The following is a 22,871-nucleotide window of genomic DNA, read 5'->3' as shown; positions in this document are numbered from 1 at the left end:
CATTTAAAAAAAATTAACAAGTACTTACTCTAATATTAGCTCCATGGAAGTTTGTCGTTTTGGTAGCAGTTTGAGAAGTGTTGAGCAGGGTGGTCTGTTGGCTTGTTAGATGCTTGTTCTCTGGAAGGAGCATATGTGGTTTTTCTTGGTGAGCTGATACATCAGGTCTCATACTGTCGTGCAAATGCAATCTGTAAACACTTGTGGAAGTGTTTTGAATTGTTTCAATTATTTTTAGGGTAGTTTTGCAGAATTTTAGACTTGCCAACATATGAGAGTCTTCTAACACCTTTGTGAAATTATGCAGCCAATTGATGTTTGTGAAGAGATATTTCCAAAAGTATTTGATTAGGTGTCTAATGGTAAGATTTGATATGATTTAAGCGAAGAGACAGTCATAATCATTATGAGGTTGGGTTTGTTTGTGTTGTCTGGAGATGAGGAATATCTGATAAAATAAAAAAATAAAGAGGCAAAGGAGTGATGCAGAATATTGAGTGTCACAACAACATGCATTTCCAAAGTAAAAATATCTGAAACATAGCCATGTATTTAAGATGCAGGACTAAAATTGTGCTATGAATTTTCCAAGAATGTATTAACTTGTCTGAAGCAAAATACCTGTTTGCTGTTTGCAGATGGGTAGCACACTTTAAAAAATGATCATTGGAAATGGCCTCTATCCCATTATTTTCTGCATAAAGGCTGAAGCTGTAAGAAGGAGATGACTAAATTTAATTAATTCCACGGTCTGTCCTCCTTTATCAGGGATTACTCTATTTCCAGTGGCAATGCACTAAAAAATGCAGACAACTAAAGACTTTCAGTCTACCTCCTGTCACAAGAATTAAATTTGGTACCAAATTCTAGTAAAATATGGGTTGGAAAGACTGAGGCACGTTAACAAGTCATTTCTGAAATCCTCACTAGATGAGAGAATAGCAAAAGCTGGTGGAGGAAGAGTACGAGTACATGACTGATATTAGAATTCCATTTGAAAAAAGATATTGAGTATTTCAACTCAGTTGGCTCAGTCAGAAACATGCAGAAGGCCCATAGTGGCAAGTGGAAAGAAGATAAGCAAGTCTGCAGGGCACTATAGAGAGAAATACCATTTTTTCATAACGATGGAGGTCTATGGTGGTAAATTCTCAGTGAACAAAATACACACAACTTTTGTAGGTTTGCCATCAAATAAGAAATTTTAAATTTGGTGCAGCATAAGCTTAGGAGAGTTTGATACTGACTTCTAAAAGTTTGCATTTCAAAAGGAAGACAGATTCCCCCCTCCCCAAAAAAAGAGGTAGGTTGGAGGGAGGACAACAAGGTACATTTAAAATAGAAATTAATTGTGTCATGGTAACTATGGTTTTATAACAAGGTATATATTACTGTAAGTTGTGTGCTATCTTCCAGTATCAAACAGTGGTACCAGCCTTGTAGGCAGTGTAAACCTATTTATATTTGATGTTTCTGAACCTTCTCGCGTGGTTGAATACCTTAAAAATCAGAACTTATTGTAGTAGGGATAGTATAGAAATATGTAGTTTTGGGCAAAACCAAGTTTATTTCAAGCATGAATACTAGTGGACATGGTGGGTTTGCGAGAAACCTGGGAAGAATGATTAATCTTTCAAGTGTTATATAATCCCTTGACTAGAAGGTCAGCCTGTGGGGAAGATACTAGTTTTGAGCTTATGAGAAGAATGTTTTCCTTGCATTTGGCAGTGATTTTGAAAAGTGTCTTAAAATTTTAATGCTGTTTGACTTGTTACTGTAATATAACACATTCCTGTGCATCACCTTGTTGTCAGAACTGCCTGGAGGAAGGCTCCACAGTAAAGTTGTTTTCTGTCCAAAGATACTGAGCATTTGCAGTGGCTTAAGAGTTGCACGTAGCTGGTTACTGCAGATAACTTATCCACGATACTTTATATTTCTGTAGATCCATGGCATATGTTCTGTATAGAAGTCAGGGGACAACAGAGTTGTCAAAAGAAGTAAGCGGTGTAATTATAGGTAAATGGAAGAAAAGCTGCTGTCATTAAGGATGAGTGCTTGAACAAAAATTTCTAGCTATCTAAATAGAAACCAGCTGAATTTCAGCATGACTTAAAGTAGTAGCTGCGTAAGCTTATACATATAGGATTAGATAGAAGGAAAAATAAAAGGGTTATTAATCAGACAGAAAGTGGAGGCATTTACCATGATGATACTCTAGTAATTGTATTTCTTGGTGACTGACAGACGTGCACAATTTTGGGGAGGTTACTTTTTAAGCAGTTGTCCATCATAAGTAGTAAACAAAGAAAGTGGTACAATACAGGAAAACTTGCAATGGTTCAAGGAGCTGGCTGACTTTCTCTGATAACTAGTGAATTAGTTCTAACTATTTTTTCCTAGAAGCTGACTGAGCTTATTGGCTTATGCTTTGCCTGAAGACACTTAATTGGGAGTGCCTGACTTCAGTTTTGGAGTTTCTATTACCTTAGTCAGAACTGTGACAAGCATTCTGGGTTTAATCTGTAGTACATCAGCATACACTGTCTTTGTAATGCAGCTTTTGGAATAAAGTCCAAGACTTTTCCAAGAAGATGTCATCAAAAACACCCAGCAAAATAGCAACAACAGAAAAAAACAAAACAAAAAAGAACCCCAAACACATGGCTGGAGTTTGTGAAGGCCAAAGCATTCTTCCTCTTTTTCCTCTTTCCTCTCCTCTTTTTCCTCTTTCCTCTCCTCTTTTTCCTCTTTCCTCTCCTCTTTTTCCTCTTTCCTCTCCTCTTTTTCCTCTTTCCTCTCCTCTTTTTCCTCTTTCCTCTCCTCTTTTTCCTCTTTCCTCTCCTCTTTTTCCTCTTTCCTCTCCTCTTTTTCCTCTTTCCTCTCCTCTTTTTCCTCTTTCTTTAGCAATCAACTTTGCAAGTTTGGCCAGGGATGACTTGTAGAGATTTATTAGTTAGTGCTTGTAAGACCTTTTTGCAGTAGTCATTTTGATACTTGAAGAACCTTGGAGAGTGAAATTCAGGACACTGACTGGATTACTGGTTTCCAGAGAATGAATTCTGCCATGGCTTGCTGGCGAGACAGAACAAATTGCAGAAATGTGAGTGAAGCCGATGTTCAAAAGCATGCTGAGCTCATTAGTCGAGTCCTGTGCTGTGAGGACATTAAAGCAACAAGGAGTAGAAGATGATCTGGGAACCTCCATTAACTTGATAGCGTTTATTCTCTCCTCCAGAATCACCTGAAAGGGAGGAATACTTAGTATTTAAAGAATAATGTAGATTTTTCATTTTTTGAGGAAAAGATTCTGTGACCAAGGGGAAGACAAAATCAGTGAGGTTTCTGTTCCAGATATTTCTAACCTCCCTTTCTTGAGGGATGAATTTGCTGTCTTGAACAAAAGGTCAGTGTCTCCCTGTAAGGAAGAGAAGTTTAGATAAATGGTACTGCTTAAGGGCTAGGGGTGCCTTTGAAGAAAACCTATTTAAGTCTCTGAAACCTGTTTGGTTTGGGTTTGTTTCTTTTTTTTTCTCTTTTAAGAAGTGATGATCTTTTGTAGTGGAGGAAAGGAGAAAATTCATATGCAAAGTTGAAATTATGGAATGTATGGGATCCTGCATAGAGATTGTACAGAAAAGCAAGTTAAGAATTTTGAAGAAATACCATAGGCTTTATTTTACTTTTCTAGGAATGAAAATGTAAGAGATAAGATATTGCTGATCAACCTGAAAGCTCAAACTGTTCTGATGTATAAGTGATTCCTGGTATATACTAGTTACTTGTTCTTTTTGATAGTGTGAACTTCTGTTGTGGTTCAAGCCAACTAGGACAAAGAACCACATGGCCTCCAGCTCACTCCTCCCCCAACTCCCATTTCCACAGTGATGTGGAGGGAGATAATTCAACGAAAAAGACTAAAGGGTTTGAGCTTAACTGTAGGGAGGGTAATAATCTACCATTTCAGATGACTGGTAAAACACCTGAGAGACTTGGCGAGAAAAACAGAGATTTAATTCACCACCACCATTTACAAAGTAGGATAGTAAGAGAAATATATCAATAAATATGACCTGATCTTAAATACACTTCACCCCCCCACCCCTCCCATCTGTCCAGCTACGTCCTCCCCCCCATCAGTGCCCAGCTCCTCCCCCCCCCCCATCGTGCCAAGGGGGGCGGGTGGTGGGGGGTGCAGTCTGTCTGGCCATTACTCACCATCCATGGCAGCTCCTCCTTAAGAAAGAGGGCTCCTCGCAGTCTCTCCTTCACGCTGCGTGGTGTCCACCTCACAGGAGGCAAACCTCTTCCTCCTCAGGAGTCCATCGGGGCCACGGATTGCTTCAGGCATGTTCGCCGCTGATGCTCGGTCTCTCTCCCGTCTCCCATGGGACTCTGCACGCTGGATGTTCTCGCTGCCGTCAGTCCCCTCAACTGGCAGGCAGTGACCTTCTGTCATCTCAGCCACCACGGGCTTCAGGGAAATGTCCTGCTCCGGCAGCCTTCTCCCTCTCCTCCTCCTCTAGGACTCTTCTCCCTCTCCTCCTCCTCTAGGACTCCTCTCCCCTCTTTCTTCTCAGGACAACGTTCCTTTGATCTCCTCTCACATCGCACTCCTTTAACACAAAAAGCTCCCCAACATTAAAGACAGGACAGCTCAAGACAAGCCAAAAGAGAAAGAAAGAACAATGGGAATGGGGTTGCCTCATAAATACCTTCATGGCAGAGGCACTGATTGGCCTGGCCAGACCCAGGTCTGACTCCTATCAGGGGGTGGGGGAGGCTCTCGAAGTTTTGCACGAGTCTACTCCCACTTTTACACAAAACTCTACCAGACTCAAACCCGTGACAACTTCCTGTCTGTTTTGCTGCATCCTGACATTCAAAAAGTAGCTTATTAATATTTGGAAGATACTAAGATACTTGAGTCCATGAACCAAAACTAGATCAATACCGTGTTGGGCAGCTACATCCTTCTTTAGGAATAGTGTTTCATGGGCAGTTTCTTCCTGATTTCTAGGATGGGGCAAGATGTGTGTAATTTCATAGGAAGTCAGGGAGTAAGAGGAATTTGAAAACAGAATTGTATCAGCTCATTGATAGGTCTAAGTCAAACTGGACTAGAATATTGCTCTAGGTATTGGAGGAAAAGTGTGGCAAGCAAAAGTGAGCAGAGGTCAATAGCAGGCTTAAATATCTGGCTTAATGTATGGTGTTCTAAAAAAAAAAAAAAGGCTTTAGGTATGTTTCATGTGGCACGTGCTTTACAAAATAGATAATTTGCCACTTGAGACAGGTTAAACCTCCAGCAAGGGCTTTTTGTCTGAATTGAAGCCAGGAGGTGGATGGACTTGAGAAGACAAGGAAGGAAAGGATCATATTTGAATGGGAGCTCGGCTTGGCAGATACTATTCTAGATCCAGGTCATCTGTTGTAGAGCATCTTTCAGCTTGATTGAAAGCTGAGGTGACAGCATGTCCTTAATTTAGATCCGTTCTGTTAAGAAAGGGAAGTTGTAATTTTTTTGCCTTTGCAGTAGTAAATACCTGAAGCAGAGGAGATGGAGCTGCAAGGCAGAGTGTGCCTTTGAGTGTGTCTCTTATTCTCCAGAATATCTGAACTCTGTAAACTGCACATTATAGACAACAATCACATTCCCCACAGCAGGTTGAGAAGGTGTATGAATTTGACACTGACGCTTAATTCTACCATCTAGTTTCCTGTATAGAAAAGCAGAGGATATGTTCAGAGATCTGCAAATACTGGGAGCATATGGGTACCACTTCTGTGTGGACCAGTCCAAGGCCAGCATGGCTCACCCTGAATCAAAGCCAAGGTGTCGGCTGCTCCGATGGACTGTCCATGTCTCCGTGTTGTGCTTCTCAGCAGTTTTATTTGCTTGGCTGCACTGCGTGCTCCTTGGCAGTCTTACTCAGTTGGCTCTACTTGTTCAGGATGTGCAGCACCAAATGGATAAATCTTCTCTGAACCCTGTGCACAGAGGTGCGTCGTGCTGACGCAGGACTCACGTAGGGTAGTTTTGGGGGTTGGTTCGTGGGAAAGCTGCCACAGTCGTCCGCAGCATGCTCCTGGTTTCCAGGCTGTAGCAGATGGACTCTAGAGTGGGTTTGACAGATAAGCAGCTCAGATCCTTCAGGATTTCAACTTGTACTCTGAGTAGTGCAGGAGACATTAGAGTGCTTTATGGACATCTGATAGCTGCAGAAGCAGTGCTGTGCAAATGTGATTGTGCTTTTTATAAATTAAATAAATTCAGCCAGGCTCCAAGGTGCCTCAGCATTAAACCGGTTTGGTTGTCTGCATGTTTGATGCCCGACTCAGGTGACTGGCATGTATTGATTGGTAGTAGTGTACCCTAAGTATTTTTTTGTTTGTTTCTGTTTTCAAAATGGACCTGCTTTGTTATTCAGTGTATCAAATTGTTCAAAATTCTTTTTATGTCGATTATTGGTGGATACCAGGTGAGAGAAATTAAGGATGCATGTACTGCTGTGAGATGTCCAAAATGACTTATTGAATAGGAAGGTATTGTATTGAGCTCTGGGAGAGGGAAATGACTCAGGCCAAAAATTCCAGGTATCACTTGGACTGCATACATTCTTGAATTGGTAACTTTCATCTCTAGGCGTGTAAATTACTATGCTATAAAACTTGCTTTGTTTGTGTTTTTTTTTAAGGAATGACAACAAAAAAAAACTAGTCCATCCTTCTCTGTATTAAATATTTGCTCCTTTTGAGAGCATCAGTATTGAATGAGTTTCTGCACACAAAACCTAAATAGACAAGTCTCTGCAGTCTCTGTAAATAAAGCCTCTAAACCAGCAGCTGGATCAAATCCTAGAAGACAAAATGCAGTCACATACTGCAGCAATGAGAATAGAGTTACAGCGATGACATCCCTGCCATTTAGCATTGATGGGAATTGCAGGTGGAAAAAATACCTACTTTTGTAGTAGTGTTTGCCTCTCTCGATTAGTCTTGCACTTAAAACAACTGAAGTGAAGTTATTGGATCAAAAGGTGAAGTTTAGAAGGGCTGATAAAGCAATATGTGTTTTTTGAATGTTTCTGCCTGTAGTTTGTGATTGTGGAGTTAAAAAGTCACTCCTAGTGGTAGATGCAAAAATGCTTGTAATCATAATGCCAAAGTTTATAGAGTTCTTTCTAAACACCGGTTCGCTCAGGTGCTCTTGGATATACTCAGAAAGCAAATTACCATAAATACATTGATGAAATAAAAGGCCATGCTAAAATTGTCTGTATCTATTTATTCTGTAGCAGCCTATTGCAAGGAGTATTTCATTAACTGGTTTTGAAAACCAGTAATTTAAAATGCTTTATTTTCTGTTGCAGGAATAGCTTTATTTCCTGTTACAGGGATAGTTTTTCTTATATTCTTTGTGAGAAAGCCTTCTCTATATGAATTCCTTCATGCTTGAATGACGTGATTCAGCTACCACTAGCTCATGAACAATTTTACCAGGATAAAGCTTCATGAGTGGGAAAGTTATCTCCTGAAGGTTGCATAGCTTGCAGAGTGCTTGGTTGCAGTTGAGTAGCCCCTTTCAGGTACTAGGGGGAAGAAAATAAATTGAACACTTGAAAGGCATTTTCAGTGTTGAGAGATATGAACTTTTTTTTTTTTGCTCATTTTTTTAATATAAAAGCATTAAATGCTGCTTCATTTAAGAAATCTGGAAACGACAAAGCAGATAATGAGTTTTAGAAAATAGATATAACTGATAGACAGCTATAGAAATATTTGACAACAAAAAGATGCCTCTTCTGAAACATGATTTCACTGTGCGGTGGTTTTTTTGGTCTTAAACGACTTAGGTTTCTCGTGGTGAAGATCTTTTTTTGTCAGTCTCGTTTGTTTTCTGGTACTAGAAGAAGTTCTAAACCTTGGACTTACTTCTAAATGTAATTTCACAGCTGTACTCTAATAGAAAGTATGTAGTTCGCCCTCAGGAACTGAAATAGTTGCAAATTGAGAACTAAAATAGTTGGCTAAGAAATGTTTTTCTCTTTTTGCTCCTTTTTTAAACAAATTTCCTTGATCATGGTGGTGTCAACACCTGGGCAATAAGTAATTCGTGTCCAGAAGTTCACTACTGTCTTCCTTTATATGTAACACTATGACAAACAATTGAAACAGTTTCAAGGCAAGTTTTCTTAAAAATGTCCTATGCACACTGTTCATGGAAACAACTGTAAACCACTGAGGCATTTCAGTGATTTTGGACTCCACTGTATGTTTTTTTCCAAGGCCCTAGTTGCAGTGCTCTCCTGAAAAGCAGGTAGTCATGTATTTGCCAGCTGATACAAGCCAGATGGTTTTCACGAAACGATCCTCTCCTGGTCTTCGTCTCTCCATGAGTTAGTGTGGGCTTAGTTCGTGAGTGAGTATGTGGTAGTCTAGTTTTCATCCCAAAGTTCTATTGCGTTGACGTTTTTAATAGTCTTTATTTTTACTTGAGTTCATTAAGAATGTGCTGTGCAGACTCGTGAAATCTTGGCTGGTTTGTATTAACTGCCTTTCCTGCACTGTGGTTTCTTGCAACTTGGCTTTCACTCCCTAACATGAGCTATTGTGATCATTATTGAAAATGTAACTTGCTAATGGGAGCTGTCGTGATTTTCTGCTTTTGTTGTTTTACTTGTCACTTCACTAAAGCAAGAATTGTGGTTAGCATGATCCTGTGGGTTGAGATAAATAAAAAAGCGTAAAAGCTGATGGCTTCTGTTACTTTAATAACTGGTTTCTATTTTCAAAGTATCACAGTGAAGATAATTTGTGGTTTTTTTCTATTAAAAACCCCACCAACAATACAGCAAACAAAATCAAAGAGCTTGGCAGGGTAAACATTCTGTTGGAGAAGAAATTTGCGTCTTCAGAGTCTTAATGGAATCACAGAACCTCCTTTTTCTATGTCATGACTTGATATTTCTTGATTCCAAAATCTCAAAATAGAAAAATACACTTGCATTGGAAAGACTAAAATGTTTCATTTCAAGTTAGGATGATTGTATTCCATTACAAATTATTTTTAAAATGAAACAAATTCAAAATAAGATTTTGGAAAATGTACAAATAATAAATAGTTGGAGTTCCTTTGTCTGCTGTTTGTCTTCTCAGCCTGGTTTTTAGTTTGGATCAAAACTTGGAAATGAAACCTGTGCTGTATACACCGATGGAATGTGGTCAGAAGTGTCCATTGCCACCTTTTAAAGTATTTATGTTCTGACAGCTGTAGCCTACTAGTCTTAGTGCAGAATATTTTCTTCCAGTGAACAATTTGATAAAAATGACACGCAGCAGGATTTGTCATTGCTTTCAGTGAATTTGTTTGAGCTGCAAACACTTGTAAGGCCAACAGCGGCTTCAGTTCTTGATACCTGAAAAACAGCTTTTTCATTTTTGTGCTATGGATTGTACATAATTGCCTTCGAGTACACTGAGAGGGGGCTGGGAGAGGGGAGTAAATGATTCCCTCTGGAAGCTTTGTCTTTTGGAGTTCACTCCATGTAGGTCTCTGTCTAGATGGGGCAACTGTACTTAAACAAACAAAAAAATCTCATTTGTTGATAATTCAAGTAAGTAAAACAAGAGGCTGTAATGGGTTTAAATTGATATGCTATTTTCATGAAGTATTAGCTGCAAGGTAAGTTTGTAAATTTTTTTTTAGTGATTGCTAATATTAATAACTGAAGTGGAGAGGGTGAGACTTGTAAATCTAAACATGTTGCATGTCCATATGTGTGTGCACACAGGAAACCTCGACCTGTCTCTCAGCTGGTTGCACAACAGGTTCCTCAGCAATTCATGCCCCCTACACAATCAAAGAAAGAGAAAAAAGACAAAGTAGAAAAGGAAAAAAGTGAAAAGGAAACAACAAGCAAAAAGAACAGTCATAAGAAAACCAGGTAAAAATTTTAGAAAGTTTTGCCGTAATGGTAGAGCGTAATACTGAACAGAATATAAGAAAATATTTTGCAATTTTACTGCTTTGCAAGTGTTGTGGCAAAATCAACAATAAGGCTAAATGTGTGTGAGGTTTCCTTGGTTCAGGATGCCTATTAAACGCAAAGAAAGCCTGCAGTTTGTAATTTTGACCAGAAGATGGAGACCAGCTGAATACAGAGAGAAAGACAGGTATTTTTGTTCAGGGTTGCAGATGTATTTCTCACACTGTACAAAACTATAGATAGGGAAACAGATGATGCTGATCTCTGGGAAAGAGAGCTGGACAGGAGTGACTGGTTTTCATGTAAAATAAAGGAGAAAGAAAACCAATACCAGACTGCAGAAGAGTGAGGAAGCAACATGGTTATTGCTACCCTTGCAGAATTGGAATAAATTCCGAAGGGCTAAACTGCAGTATAAATTAATGTGACAGGATAAGGCATGTGTATTATCTAGTGATAAAAATCTCTGTGCCGCATCTGGGGTGCTGAAGGAAGCTTTGACTCTTAGAAATGAGAACATGAAATATTACAGTACAGACAAGCAGTTGTAAATGCCTTGATCTTGCTGCAAGAAAGAAGGGTGGAAGGAGAGCGCAAACTGCAAAACAGAAGCAGCAAGTTTAACTCTGAAATCATCACAATCTAAGCATACAGTTATTCTGGAAAGAAGGCTGTGCCAAAAAAAACCAACAAAAAAAAGAGAAGTAGGCTGATGACATGAAGGAGGAACTATTGATTTTTTAATTTTTTTTTTTCTTGGAAGCTCTCCAGAGTAGTCCAGCCAAGGAAGATCCTTTGGGATTAGTTATGCAGCGAAGTAGCAGATGCTGCTCTTGTGCCTGAAATGGGATCATGAGGATCAGAATCAGGAAGAGACTGACAGTAAAGAGAGGACAGTTGCTAAGAAAGTCATGGTTAGGATTAAGGACACTAAGATGTCCCTTCCTATTCTTTTTGTGTTTTTAATACTCAAATTTACTAGCTTACCTCATGCAGATGAAGTACTTCAGTTATGAAGTTTCTGAAGTTAACGTAGTGAGTTTTAATCAAGCTAATTAAGTATTATAAATTGAAATATTGATGGTTGAATTACAGTGCGACATTAAAAATGTGAAAGTGAGGTAGGGAAAAAAGGAATAACATTTTAAAAATAAATGAAATAAAAATCTTGGACTGAAATGCTAGTATTGAGATTTGCACTAAGAATTGCTATTTGAAATAACTAGACTTTTTTTTTTTTTCTTCTCAGTGCTTCAAACAGTTCAATTTTGCACAGGATTGAATCACTAGGTAGAACAGCAAGTTAAGAATGCTTGATTAATTTAAGCAGTTTTCTTCAGTATCCTTTGGGAAGAGGATATAGTTTTCTCTTTGCCTTAAAACTTGCACATTATTGCTGGAAATGACCATACAAATCTGCATGTACACTCAACATGATTAATAAGCTTCAGGCATGGCACTTGCGCAGGTTGATAACACTGAATTTTTCTCTCCATTCCCATGCTACAGAGAAGCAGATTTTCATTTCTTTTCTCTGAACTTCTTCAGTCACACCACTTCAGCCTCAGGGGAACAAGATGTCAAAGCCTATCTCTATTCTAGCAGAGGAGAGGCATGAGGTGTTTTAGCTGAAGTGATGGAACCAATTCTACTTTAAACCAAGTCAGATGATAGGGTAGAGGTTAAGGCTTTGCTGTTAGCACACCTGCTAACATGTGATGTCATTATTTTATTGCAGCTTGAGCTAATGAAAGCCGTGGAGTCAGCTCAATGCATAAAGCTATGCCGTTCATTATCGCTTGTATAAATTCAGCTGGTGACAGCTTTTCATGGCCGTCAAAGGAAAGCAATGAACTGAAAGCACTTTAATGCTCATCACTAGCAGAAATATGAATATGGCAAAATAGAAGCAAAAGTGTTATTTTTATTGTGAAAATCAAACAATTGAAGGGTTAGATGAAGAGACTTACCTTGCCAGCACTGTGTGTAATACTCAGCTCTGTGCATAATGTAAATCACGGCATATGCCAGGAATACCAGTGTTACACTCCAAATAGTATACAAGGACCCCTAGTGAGGTTCTGAAATGAAGTAATACTTGGTTCAAGTTTACACTGTCTGTGCTGTGGAGTTCAAAAGACAGACACCAACACCTTCATTAATGAGCCTCATTCTCTATTTAGAATTCTTGCTTAAGGCTGTCACAGAGATGGATCCTTCTCTGGATCAAATTTATAACCTTCTATAGCCAGATTAAAGGAAGACTTAAGTTTTAAAGGTAAAGAACTTCGTGACATGTCCATGTTGGTGCACAGTTACATTATTCATAAGGTCAACTTTTAAATAATCTTTGGAGAGGGTAATGTGTTATGTCCAGCTACTTTAATGTAAAACAGACTAGGAAACACTCTACCGTAAATACTTTTTCCCATGTATTATATGGTGCACATAGCAGACTTATGTACACGTGCATGTTCAGAGCTCCTAAAACATAGAGGGAAGACAAGATAAGAAGATGATGTGTGTACTTTTAATATGATTGTTTGCTTTATTTAGGCCAAGATTGAAAAATGTGGATCGAAGTAGCGCTCAGCATTTGGAAGTTACCGTTGGAGATCTGACAGTCATAATTACAGACTTTAAGGAGAAAACCAAGTCACCGCCTGCTTCCAGTGCTGCTTCTGCAGATCAACACAGTCAGAGTGGTTCTAGCTCTGACAACACAGAGAGGGGAATGTCCAGGTCATCTTCACCCAGAGGAGAAGCATCATCACTGAACGGAGAATCTCATTAAAGTTTATTTCTTCCGGTTTCTTTAGCCTCTTCTCTTCAAAACATGCAAATACCTAACTTCTGTCACCCGTTACCACATTTTCATGACAGATTATTCATGCACAATTGGTATGTTGACTGGAACATAATTTATTCAGTTTTAAATAAAGAAAAAAGTGCAGTGGTAGAAACAATAATTTTAAATGCAATCTACAAATGCTAACTAAGCATTGTCAGATGGACTTTTTAATCTTCATATGTAAAGGTGCCATGAAAATGTGGTTTGAATGTTCATTATGCAGTGTTATTGGTAAGTCCATTTTCACTTTTAGTTTAGTGAGTTCTAACACAACTCTTGGCGTCTCTACTATTGGCATGTACTGAATTTAAATTTTTATAACATAGTTCAAGCTGCCTAAATATGTATTATTTGAGAATTGTGAAACATAGTTATATGTATGCAAGTCAAAGATCAACTTAATCAACTATTGCTGCAACAGAATTTTCATAATAATTATCTTCTTAAAAACACCTGCTGGTACTTGGTGTGGTTAAATAGGAAAATGTTATTAAATAAAACATTTGTATGAATTTTTGCCAATGTTTGACACATTTTACTAGATTACTGTTACCTAATTATGTTGATGGTTTTACCAATATTTTTTCACACTTAAAACACTTATTGTAATGTTTACAAGCAAAATGGAAAACACATTCTGAGCATCAATTGGTTAACTTTACAATTCAGGTAGAGTTCTACACTGTCACAGTACACTGGTATTCTGTGTTATGTAACAAATATTGCACCTCAGATGATGATCAATTTGGCAAAAATTGAAACACTTGGAAATAAGTTTGGAAAAGCTTTAAAAATAACAGAAGTGCAGTTCTCACTTCTGCTTAGTGTTGTTTCCTTGCCCCAAATTTTTCTAGTCCCAATATAGTCACTTCATTGTTTCATTTCAAGAATATCAGATGTTACACAAGAATAAGGAAATAACAATACTAGTGATTTGTTTGTTCCTGAATCAATTTCTTTAATATTGATCTGGCCTACTTGAATATATTATGTCATAAATCATATGAAAATACTCTACTTTATGGCATAAACTGTCAACACTTATGCACTTAGCAATATATGATACAGAGCAGAACTATTTACAATTTCATCTGGTATTATGTAAAATTACCAATAAAATATTTTTGTGAATACAGATTTTGCATTTTTGTTTACAACCAATAAGTGTTTTGATATACACATACAATCCATGTATAGACTTTAAATTATAGATTCAGGTTCAGTACAAAAGTCCATTTAGCTCCTTCTAGCGAGGTAGTCCGCTTACACTCCCGTGCTTGTATTCTTTTCTTTTTCATTCGAAGTAAATATATTTTTAAGCCCATGTAAAAGTTGGATGGACCTTCTTGATAGTGAATCCAGCCCCAAATTATTACCAATGTATGATATGTCTTCTTAAGAGCTAAAACAATGGATTTTTGTAGCCCCTGACAGTTGTGATGTTTGGTGGTTTCTTGTAGTAATGTATTTTTCTGTTTTTAATGCAGTACTTCTACAGGCACAATGGTACTGTTCTTTTTTGTAAGATGCTAGTTGTGAAATACAGTTAGTTGCATAAAATGGAAGTCTGATGTGATATCTAAGAACATACATACCTCATTCCTTGGTGTTGCTGTTTGAACTTTTTAGATATCAAATGTTAATTATAGGCTATTTCAGATAGATAACTACTGACCTGTTTATTATGTGTTCTGCTTTATCTTACTAAATAGGATGTCTGTTCATTGCCGTTACCTGGCCAAACCTTAGTATCTGTAAAACAATGCATTTTAAGGTTCTTAAATGTTTTTGGGGCTGGGCTGGTGTTCAGAATAACATACACTAGTTTTTAAAAGAAAAAAGACATGCTTCTCAACTTTATTTTTTTATATTTTATTTTTAGGTGGGACTATTTGCAGAATATACTGATGTAATGGATTACAAGAGAGCTGAAACTTTAAAGTAAGCAGTTTAATGATAGCAAATCTCACTGCAAGATGTTTTATGAAATGTGTTTCTAATTTAAAATGTAATGAATGCTTACACATTTCAGAATTCCTTGCAAATATATAACAATCTATTACCAGTAGTTCACTAAATGGGAAACGTATTTTCATTTAACTTGATGTGAATAAACCACCCAGCACTGCCAACAAGAGGTCTCTGTATCTTCAGAAATAAGTAGCCATTTTGGTCTGAAAGTAAGGGAGGATGAAGTGGATTTTAGTATGGCTCAATTCTCTCTGGAGAATAAACTCAAAAATGTGGTGCAAGTATGGTTATAATGAGAAAGAATGCAGAAAAGTCTCACTGTTCTTTATGGAATATGACATAGAAAAGCAATTTCTAACCGCAGGTACAACACAAGTCAGCTAGGATCTAAAAACCCAGCTGTGGTGGTTTTAACTGAGCTGTTATGTTGCCAGTGTTTACATTGCAGTGATGCCTGTTTTGGCATTAAACAAAGTTAAGATAATTTTTGCCTGTTTGCAAATAAAGGGATGTGACAATGCTGACAGCAGAGTAGTCAAATTCTGAGTAGAATATGGCATTTAACTCTGTTCATAATGTTATAATTTAAATAGACTTCACTTTCATAATTTCTGAGTAACTTTGACTTGTAGTAATCCTAAGTCCTTTTCTAACTGTAAATATATTTAAAAGCATCTTTACTCCATTTATAAAAAGTGAAAATTTAATGTCGTAATGTGTTTTGATTAGCTATTTTTCCTCTGTAACTGCTCTCTACATAAGAACTGTTATTTGTTAAATCGATACATGCACCAGTCTTCAACAGCCATACATCCTGGGTCTTTCACGGAACAGGGACCTGACAAAGACGAGTGTGATAGTGTTCCATGTAAATGAATTCCTTTGTGTGCTGACTGATCGTCCGGTTTCAGAAAGGAAGAAGGGGGAGAAGTTGTGGAAAATGAAGTATAAATAGTTCATTGATAAAGTGTACAATAATTCAGTCTCTTATCTTCCTAATTTTGCCACTAATTATAGGTGGTATGAGGAACAAATACACAGTTGTGGACTGTGACCCTTTTTTATTCCCTGAATTTAAGTCTACATCTTGGAGATAAACAGAAGTTGTTCTACTTAGTAGCAGGTTAAGTTATGCCATGTGAAGTCTTGATTCTAACAGAAACAGTAGGAAAAAAAATAAATTACATGAAAAATTTTAAAACTCTTGATTTTAAAAGTCTTGAGATTAAGACTATGACTGAAGTTTTAATCTGTTATATGTTTCTCTAGATAGTTGATATTTTGGAGCATAGGCTGTAAAATCTCAACTTTGATTTTAAAATTTGTGCATTTTACCTTTTTTTAATATTACAGATAGCACGTTTTTAGGTAGCTGTGTTAAGATAGAATACTTCTAAGAAGTTGTTTCCACCAGTTCACTGTAGTGTTCAGGCAGGACTTTTAAACTTGGCACAAGTGTATGGTTCTAAACTTGGCACAAGTGTATGGCTTTACAGCTTAGGTTCTTTTTCTCTCTCCTGTCTCAAAAGCCTGATGGTTTTCCACATTATGCTGATTGATTATACTTTTGTTATAACAGATTGATTTGACATGGAACTGTCTGTTGTGTGTTTTTTATGTATATCCAGGGTTCTTTAACTGTATCTGCTTGGTTTTTTCTGTCACATGCTTTTATTTGATTCTGCTCTCTACTTATGGAGTCTGGGTATATACTTTCTTTCAAATATCAGAAACTATATGGAAATAGAAATGCAATTTAATTTAATTTCTCTGAAGGCAGTAGCAAGTGCTACACTTGTAGTAAATTTGGCTTGTGCTTACTCAGGAATAAGATAGGTAAGATAAAAATGTAATGCTGGTTTTGGCTAGTGGACCAGTGAAAGATGGTATTTTGCAAATGCATGCTTCTATCCTAATGTTAAGACTTGGGTGTGCTGCAAATACAGTTTGAGCTTTTGAAGGTTTTTCTTACCTGAAGTTATGCCCCAACGTATGTCAAAGCAGTCTCAATTTGAACAGGTGTAACTTCACAAATGAGCAAAAACCGTACAGCAAAATCAGTGAAGCCGAGGAAACTCAGTTGGTTTTCGTTTGTACTGTCAAAGTTTTAACAAGAGGAGAAACTGTTAAAAAAGACTTAAGAAATTTGTCTAAGATGACCATCCGATGTTGAGCTTAGTTTGATTATCTAAAGAAGAAGACATGTTTTAATAAGAATTAACAGACTTTAACTACTAAATTAAAATTGGGAAAGTACTTCAAGTTAACCACAAATCAGCGCTGGACAGAAATTACTGCAACCTCCTGTCTAGCCTGCAGTAAGTGATGCAACAGCAATGGATAGCTGCACGCCTGATAGTGCTGCTTAAGTGACTTTCTTAAGACCTTACAGAAAAAGATTGTAATGTGTTAATGAACAAGGCCTAGAAGCTCAGGTGTCCCCCCCTTCTGCCTCAACTATACCGTTGAAATCAAACAATGAAAGAAAATGCAGAAAATAAAGAAATTAGTTTCGGCTCCTGGAGTCTTGGTAATGCAGGTGCTGCTTAGAGCTTCTGTTTAACTGTATCAGTGAAAATTAATCAAAATGAACCACCATTGTATGGTACTTAATCCCTCAAGAGATGTTTTCAATCCTAATCTTGCTCCTTTCATTATCAGAAACAGATAAAAGTAATCTGAAAGAACCTGTTCTGCCCAATGACACAGGGGATTTTAAGAGCAAACAGCTTAATTTGCAGCTCTCTGACACAAGAGCCTCCTGTTTGCCACCATTCCTGCCCGTATCACAACTGCTTTGATGGTTGGCCTGGATGATCTTAAAGGTATTTTTCAACCTAAATTGTTCTATGGGCAAAGGAAGTTTTAGCTGTTATTTTAAGGACTTAAACATGAAAGGTGAAGGGCAAAAGCATATTTCATAGCTTGAATGAGAGTATTAGTAAGAGTGATCACAAGAGATTGTTGTACCATTTGGGGTTTGTAAAAGACAAAATGGTAACATTGTCTAGTCACTCTTTGTCCCATATATTTAAAGAGAAAAGTGCCACCAGAAAACAAAATATTGTTCCAGTAGCAATAATTTCAAGAATAGTTCCAAAATATTAATCATTTTGTGGAAAGTACGGCTGACAGAAGGATAAATATCTAAAAAAGAAGCCCTTCAGGACTACAAATTCAGGATCTAAGCCACCTGGAAAAGTGTAATCTTTTATTACACTCTTCTCTCTGTATAAATACTGATCTTAGCCAAAGTGCTTGCAAAGTAGCAACGCTCCCTTAAACATTAAGATTTTAAGTAAAGTGGCTTTAGACCAAGGAGCTCTAATTTACAGTGGACTTCCTGAGAAGACAACTGAGGAAAAGAGAGCACTAATCTATTGTTTGATAACCTGCTAACCATGTGCTCATAATTTTCCTCTTCTGTATGAAGAAGCAAAAGTATACACAAGGAGGAAATATGTATTTTATGAGAGCTAATGAAATTTGGCTCTTTTTCCCCTTCCCAAGCTCACCAGATTCTACAAACTGCAGATTCTGTTTGGTTCAAAGACAGTTGCAGGTACTTTGTCACTAGAAAAGGATAGAGTTGTTCGATTACGTGGCATCAGTTAGTTAAGAAAAGTCTAAATACCCACTTTGGGAATACAGAGAACTAATTTGCTATTTATATGCATCTAGTATGTAACTACCATCCATGAATAATCTATTTCAAGCTGATCCTTCTTTGCACAGAATAAATCAAACTGCTTCAATGCCAAGCCCAGTTCCTGATGGCACAGATCTCTGAGCAAGAAAATCTGCCATCTGACTGATCATCTTTTACTGTAACAGCCTTCAGCTATGAGTTACTCTCAGCAAGGGAAATCTCTTAAGGCTACATTTATTTACTGAGTATCACTACTCCCAGCCTCTGAAGGAAACACGTTATGAATCCTCTTTTCTCTCTTTTCCTTTTTTTAATTTTTTAAAAATACACCTAGAGTATAAGTGGATGCAGTCAGTTTGAAATAATTTGTTATGCCTCTTTTTTCTAAGTGGGGAATTTGACTGCTATTCCCAGTTCAACTATATCTTGGTTTCTGTAAGACCAATAATTATATGTAGAGCTTGGATGTTACCAGTTTTGTCACGTCCTTGTTTCTATAAAATTGACATAGTGAACAGATTCTTGCTGAGCAAACTTATGCTGCTTCTGTACCGTTCAAGCATTCTGGCTGAAGTGGCTGGCAATCTAGGATGCCAATTACTGGTCTGATTTTATTGCTGGGAGGCTTCCAAACATGGAAAAATAAGCAAAATGCTTCCCAGCTGATGCAGGTGTAACGTTGATGAATAACTTCGAGTACCTGGAGGCTTTTTGAAAGGTGCAAGAAAGTGCTCTCCGTGCCAGTTGGAGAATGATATCTGAGGAGCGTGCTTTCCTACAGAAATTCCAAGTAGGCCACTTCTGTTTCTAAAATGTTAAAACACCTTCAAAAATCCTCAGTCCAATAAAAAAACAAGGGTTGGGGAGAAAAAAAAAAAGCTTTTTCCCAGTACCTAGAAAAGCCACTATATAATAGCTTCTTTTTGTGTTTAGTATTCCTTTCTCTGTGTGCTGTATTGGAGATAGACAGCATCCCACACTTCTTGTTGGTGTGTGTTCCTTTATAATTCTTGATAACTGTTGGTTTGGTGACTTCTGGCCTAAAGATAGATTTAGGTTTTTGTGAATTTGATAGTAGATACCATGAACATTTCACCCTTGGATATAGGTCATTTTTTGAAAGGGCAAAAGTTTTGATTAAAGAGCTAGTCAGGAACAAAATAATTCCTCTTGTACATTTAGACACTACCCAATTTTAAAGGATCTAACTCCTGGGCTACTAAAAAAAAGGCATAACTTTATGTTGAAAGGGTAGTAAGAACCCAGACTAGAATGAATGTGGCTTCTGAAGAGTTATGGCAGTTTTCAGTGATTATTTCACACTTAAACCCGTTAATCTTGAAGCATTGGTAAAGCATCCTCCCAAACAAATCAAAACTGCCAACAGCACTGTCAGATGCTCTCAAACTTTACTAAGTGCCTTACTCAGAGCATCGCTGAGACAATGGTTCAGTTGAAAGGAAGCTTGATAAAAGATTTACTCCTCTGGATGGTATCACAGGTTGTAACCAAAGTGATGTTTCTGGTTGTAACACACTAGAATCTTACATTGTATTGCTGATACAAGTACCTAATAAGAAACAGTCCAAAACCTTCTGAGGCTTTCAGTTTCTAAAACAGGTTCTTTGGAGGAGATTTTTTTTCTTCTGATCAGCTGTGATAGCCTACTGGAATATCACAGAAGTGAACAAAACTTGTGTTTCTGGATACTTTCACACTTCTTAGCTTCTCAGTCAAGGACAGTATTACCTTTCTTGGGAAGGGGTAGATGAGTTGGTTTTATTCACAGGGTTTATGTTTATCCAACAGGAGTTTGTAAGGATTTTATTGTCAGTAAAAGGGCTTGTTATTTTGAAAATAAAAATCTTACCTGCCAGGTGTCTTCCCCAAAATGAGTAAGTGCCTTTTCTGTTCTGACTCTTAGAAGTATTTACTTTGTCAGATTGAATCTGAATGTCCTGGATAAACCAACCTTTAAGTACTGAGTGTTACCAATGGCTTGAAGTCCTCCCATTGAAAGAACAAGAGACAGAATGTAAAGCCACTTGAATTATTTTGAGACCTGATGTTATCAGAAATTTTATAACTGCTATGAGTCGTATACTTCTAAGAACAATGTAACTTTTCAGGAACTTGATATTGATAGGAAATAAATATTTATTAAAAGAAGTATATTAAGTAAATATTTATTTACCCACTTAACTAAGAGAAAGTGTTACACCATGGGGGCAACAGTCTTGCTGTTAGCAATCCTGACTACTTAATGGAAAGCAAAACTGAGGCCCTGAACTCTGACTGTAAAAGAATGTGTGGTATTTGGTGAGAGATTGGGACTGTGAATCTTAGGTCCACATTCTAATAAAGTAATTCTTCCTACCTAAGTTTATACCAATTCTCAAGCAGAAAAGAAAGCATGAGCAGATATCAGTAAGAGGCCCTCTGGTTTTATTGGTGCTGCTTCCTATCTCTAGAGGATTTTTGTTTAATTTTTTTTTAAACTTTGCTCAGGACTGGTACAGCTGAAAGTATATTTTCCCTTCATTCTTAAGCCTAGACTTTGAATGGAGTTTCTCTGAGACACTTTTGTAGTGCAATCGTATTCCCTGCAAACATTGAAGACAAAAATAAACATCTCTGTGAACAAAAGATTGTGTGTGGTTGCATTTTTTTTAATATATACAAATTTATTTTAAAAATTTGAAAATGTACTCTAAGAAAAACATAACCAGTATATTGGTCTACACTTAAAGGGTCGCTGTGCAGCAGTCAGAAAATACAGTTTGCATCATAAGATGCTACAGATTTTCTGTCTGATAAACTATGTTCAGTTCCAGTTAAGCACTCCTTTAAATAAAGATGACAATACATTGCATTTAGCCAAATGTATAGTAACCCATTAGGACACTGCCTCAAAGTGACCTCTTCCTGACCTCAATTCAAAGACATTATTATACAATTTAGACTTCTGAAAGCTTGGCAGAAAAGCTGAGGGGAAATGCCTGGAAAGAAAGAAATAGTAGCAATCACAGTGCAAAGATATTTTTTCCAGAATAAATGCTACACAGTTGATGATAATGTAATTATTTAAAAATTAACAACTGTATTTATTTCACATTGATTGATAACCTTTCAGATGAGCATAAATAGATGTGTTTGAAGCCCAGAATAGTGACATTTATTGAAATGCCTTCCTCAGGAATACATTAATACTTCTTACCTGTGAACAATCCAGCAAGGAAGTATTTTTGGTGAAAACTGTTGTGGGTGCACTATATTCAATCTTGACTGGCAGTGGTGATGCTTAAGGTGTGTTGTGATATGTAAGATGATAAATAAAATTATTAAATTGTTCAGAACCCTTCTCTGAATGTGTTCTTTGTACAGTCTAGGGAAAAGTGCAAAAAATACAAGCAGCAATTTGGGGATAAACAGCAGGCTTAGGGCATTTGATCTCAAAATGCCAAGAGGCTTCTGCTAATTTATTGCTGTGGGTGATTGATTATCCCTTTTGGTGAGTCATGGGAGTACTGCTTCTGAGGTAAGAAACTATAAAAGCATCCATGCTTGCAAATTAAAGTAACAACTGAGGTAGGAAGCTTGAGAAGGCGGCCCTGTCTAAGGCTTCATCTCACTGTGTATACAAGTGCTCTTTGTTACTAAAGCAAGCTCCTAGAAAGTGGTCTGTGTGGGTTGCTTCAAGTTAACGCTGAGCTGCACACAGTCTTCATGTTCAGTTCTCTGGGTTGTTGTCGTTTGTGTTGCTTTCCATCATGAGGCTAAAATCCTACAAAACAGTCTTTAAAGAAGCTGATTCCCTTGTGAAGACCATCAGAGTTTTCCGTTTGTGTAACAGGAGACTGAAGTGTTGGCCATGAGAGTATAATCTCATCCCCACTCCAAGGAGACAATGTGTGAGGCTGAGACATCCTCAGGTGCAGAATGCTTTTTAATGCCACCCGGTAAATGTTGGGAATAGTTCCACAAGTGCAGGCAGTGAGCGTTAGCAAACTGTTGACAAAACTACAACATTTTTTACTAGCAGAAATACTAACTGCATGAGAACAATTGCATCAGATGCTGGAATGGGTCTATTTTCACTAATTAAGGGAGTCTCATTTAGTCTACTTATCTATTTTAGAAGAACAGAAGGAATTCAAAAGAGGCGAGCAAGCTCTAAAGTCTTTTATCGCCCTTCTATTCATTTCATTCCTCTGCTGACTGTTCCGTAAGTCTTATACACAATTATGGGTCTGAAGATCAAAACAAATTTCTTGAATTCCACACAAATGTTTTGGCAGCTGTGGAAGATCACAGCATTCCACTATGGGCCTGGTGCCTGGACATCACTTAGGACAGTGCTCAATTTTATTTTACCCTTTCTTGACTTGGAGGGGAAAAAAAAGGAAAATAA

The 22,871-nt window shown here is 37.4% G+C and overlaps 1 protein-coding gene across 1 annotated transcript; it reads left to right on the top strand.

Annotated features, from left to right (window-relative positions):
* Nucleotides 1-9,793: 9,793 nt before the first annotated feature.
* YAF2 (YY1 associated factor 2) lies at nucleotides 9,794-14,600 on the top strand. Its single transcript, XM_009878845.1, has 2 exons — nucleotides 9,794-9,947; nucleotides 12,546-14,600. Exons 1-2 carry the CDS (start codon nucleotides 9,847-9,849, stop codon nucleotides 12,781-12,783), a joined length of 339 nt encoding a protein of 112 aa, XP_009877147.1. The 5' UTR covers nucleotides 9,794-9,846; the 3' UTR covers nucleotides 12,784-14,600.
* The last annotated feature ends 8,271 nt before the right edge of the window (nucleotides 14,601-22,871 follow it).

This window comes from Apaloderma vittatum, unplaced genomic scaffold (assembly GCF_000703405.1).
Source record: "Apaloderma vittatum isolate BGI_N311 unplaced genomic scaffold, ASM70340v1 scaffold7841, whole genome shotgun sequence".
NCBI lineage: Eukaryota > Metazoa > Chordata > Aves > Trogoniformes > Trogonidae > Apaloderma > Apaloderma vittatum.
The sequence above is the reverse complement of the archived record's forward strand: the minus strand, read 5'-3'. Positions and strand labels throughout refer to the sequence as shown.

Bases quoted from the DNA above. Each gene is read 5' to 3' on its own strand.
- YAF2 (XM_009878845.1), top strand. From the start codon at position 9,847: ATGCCCCCTACACAATCAAAGAAAGAGAAAAAAGACAAAGTAGAAAAG. The intron at 9,948-12,545 runs GTAAAAATTTTA...TGCTTTATTTAG, and splicing joins AACAGTCATAAGAAAACCAG to GCCAAGATTGAAAAATGTGG.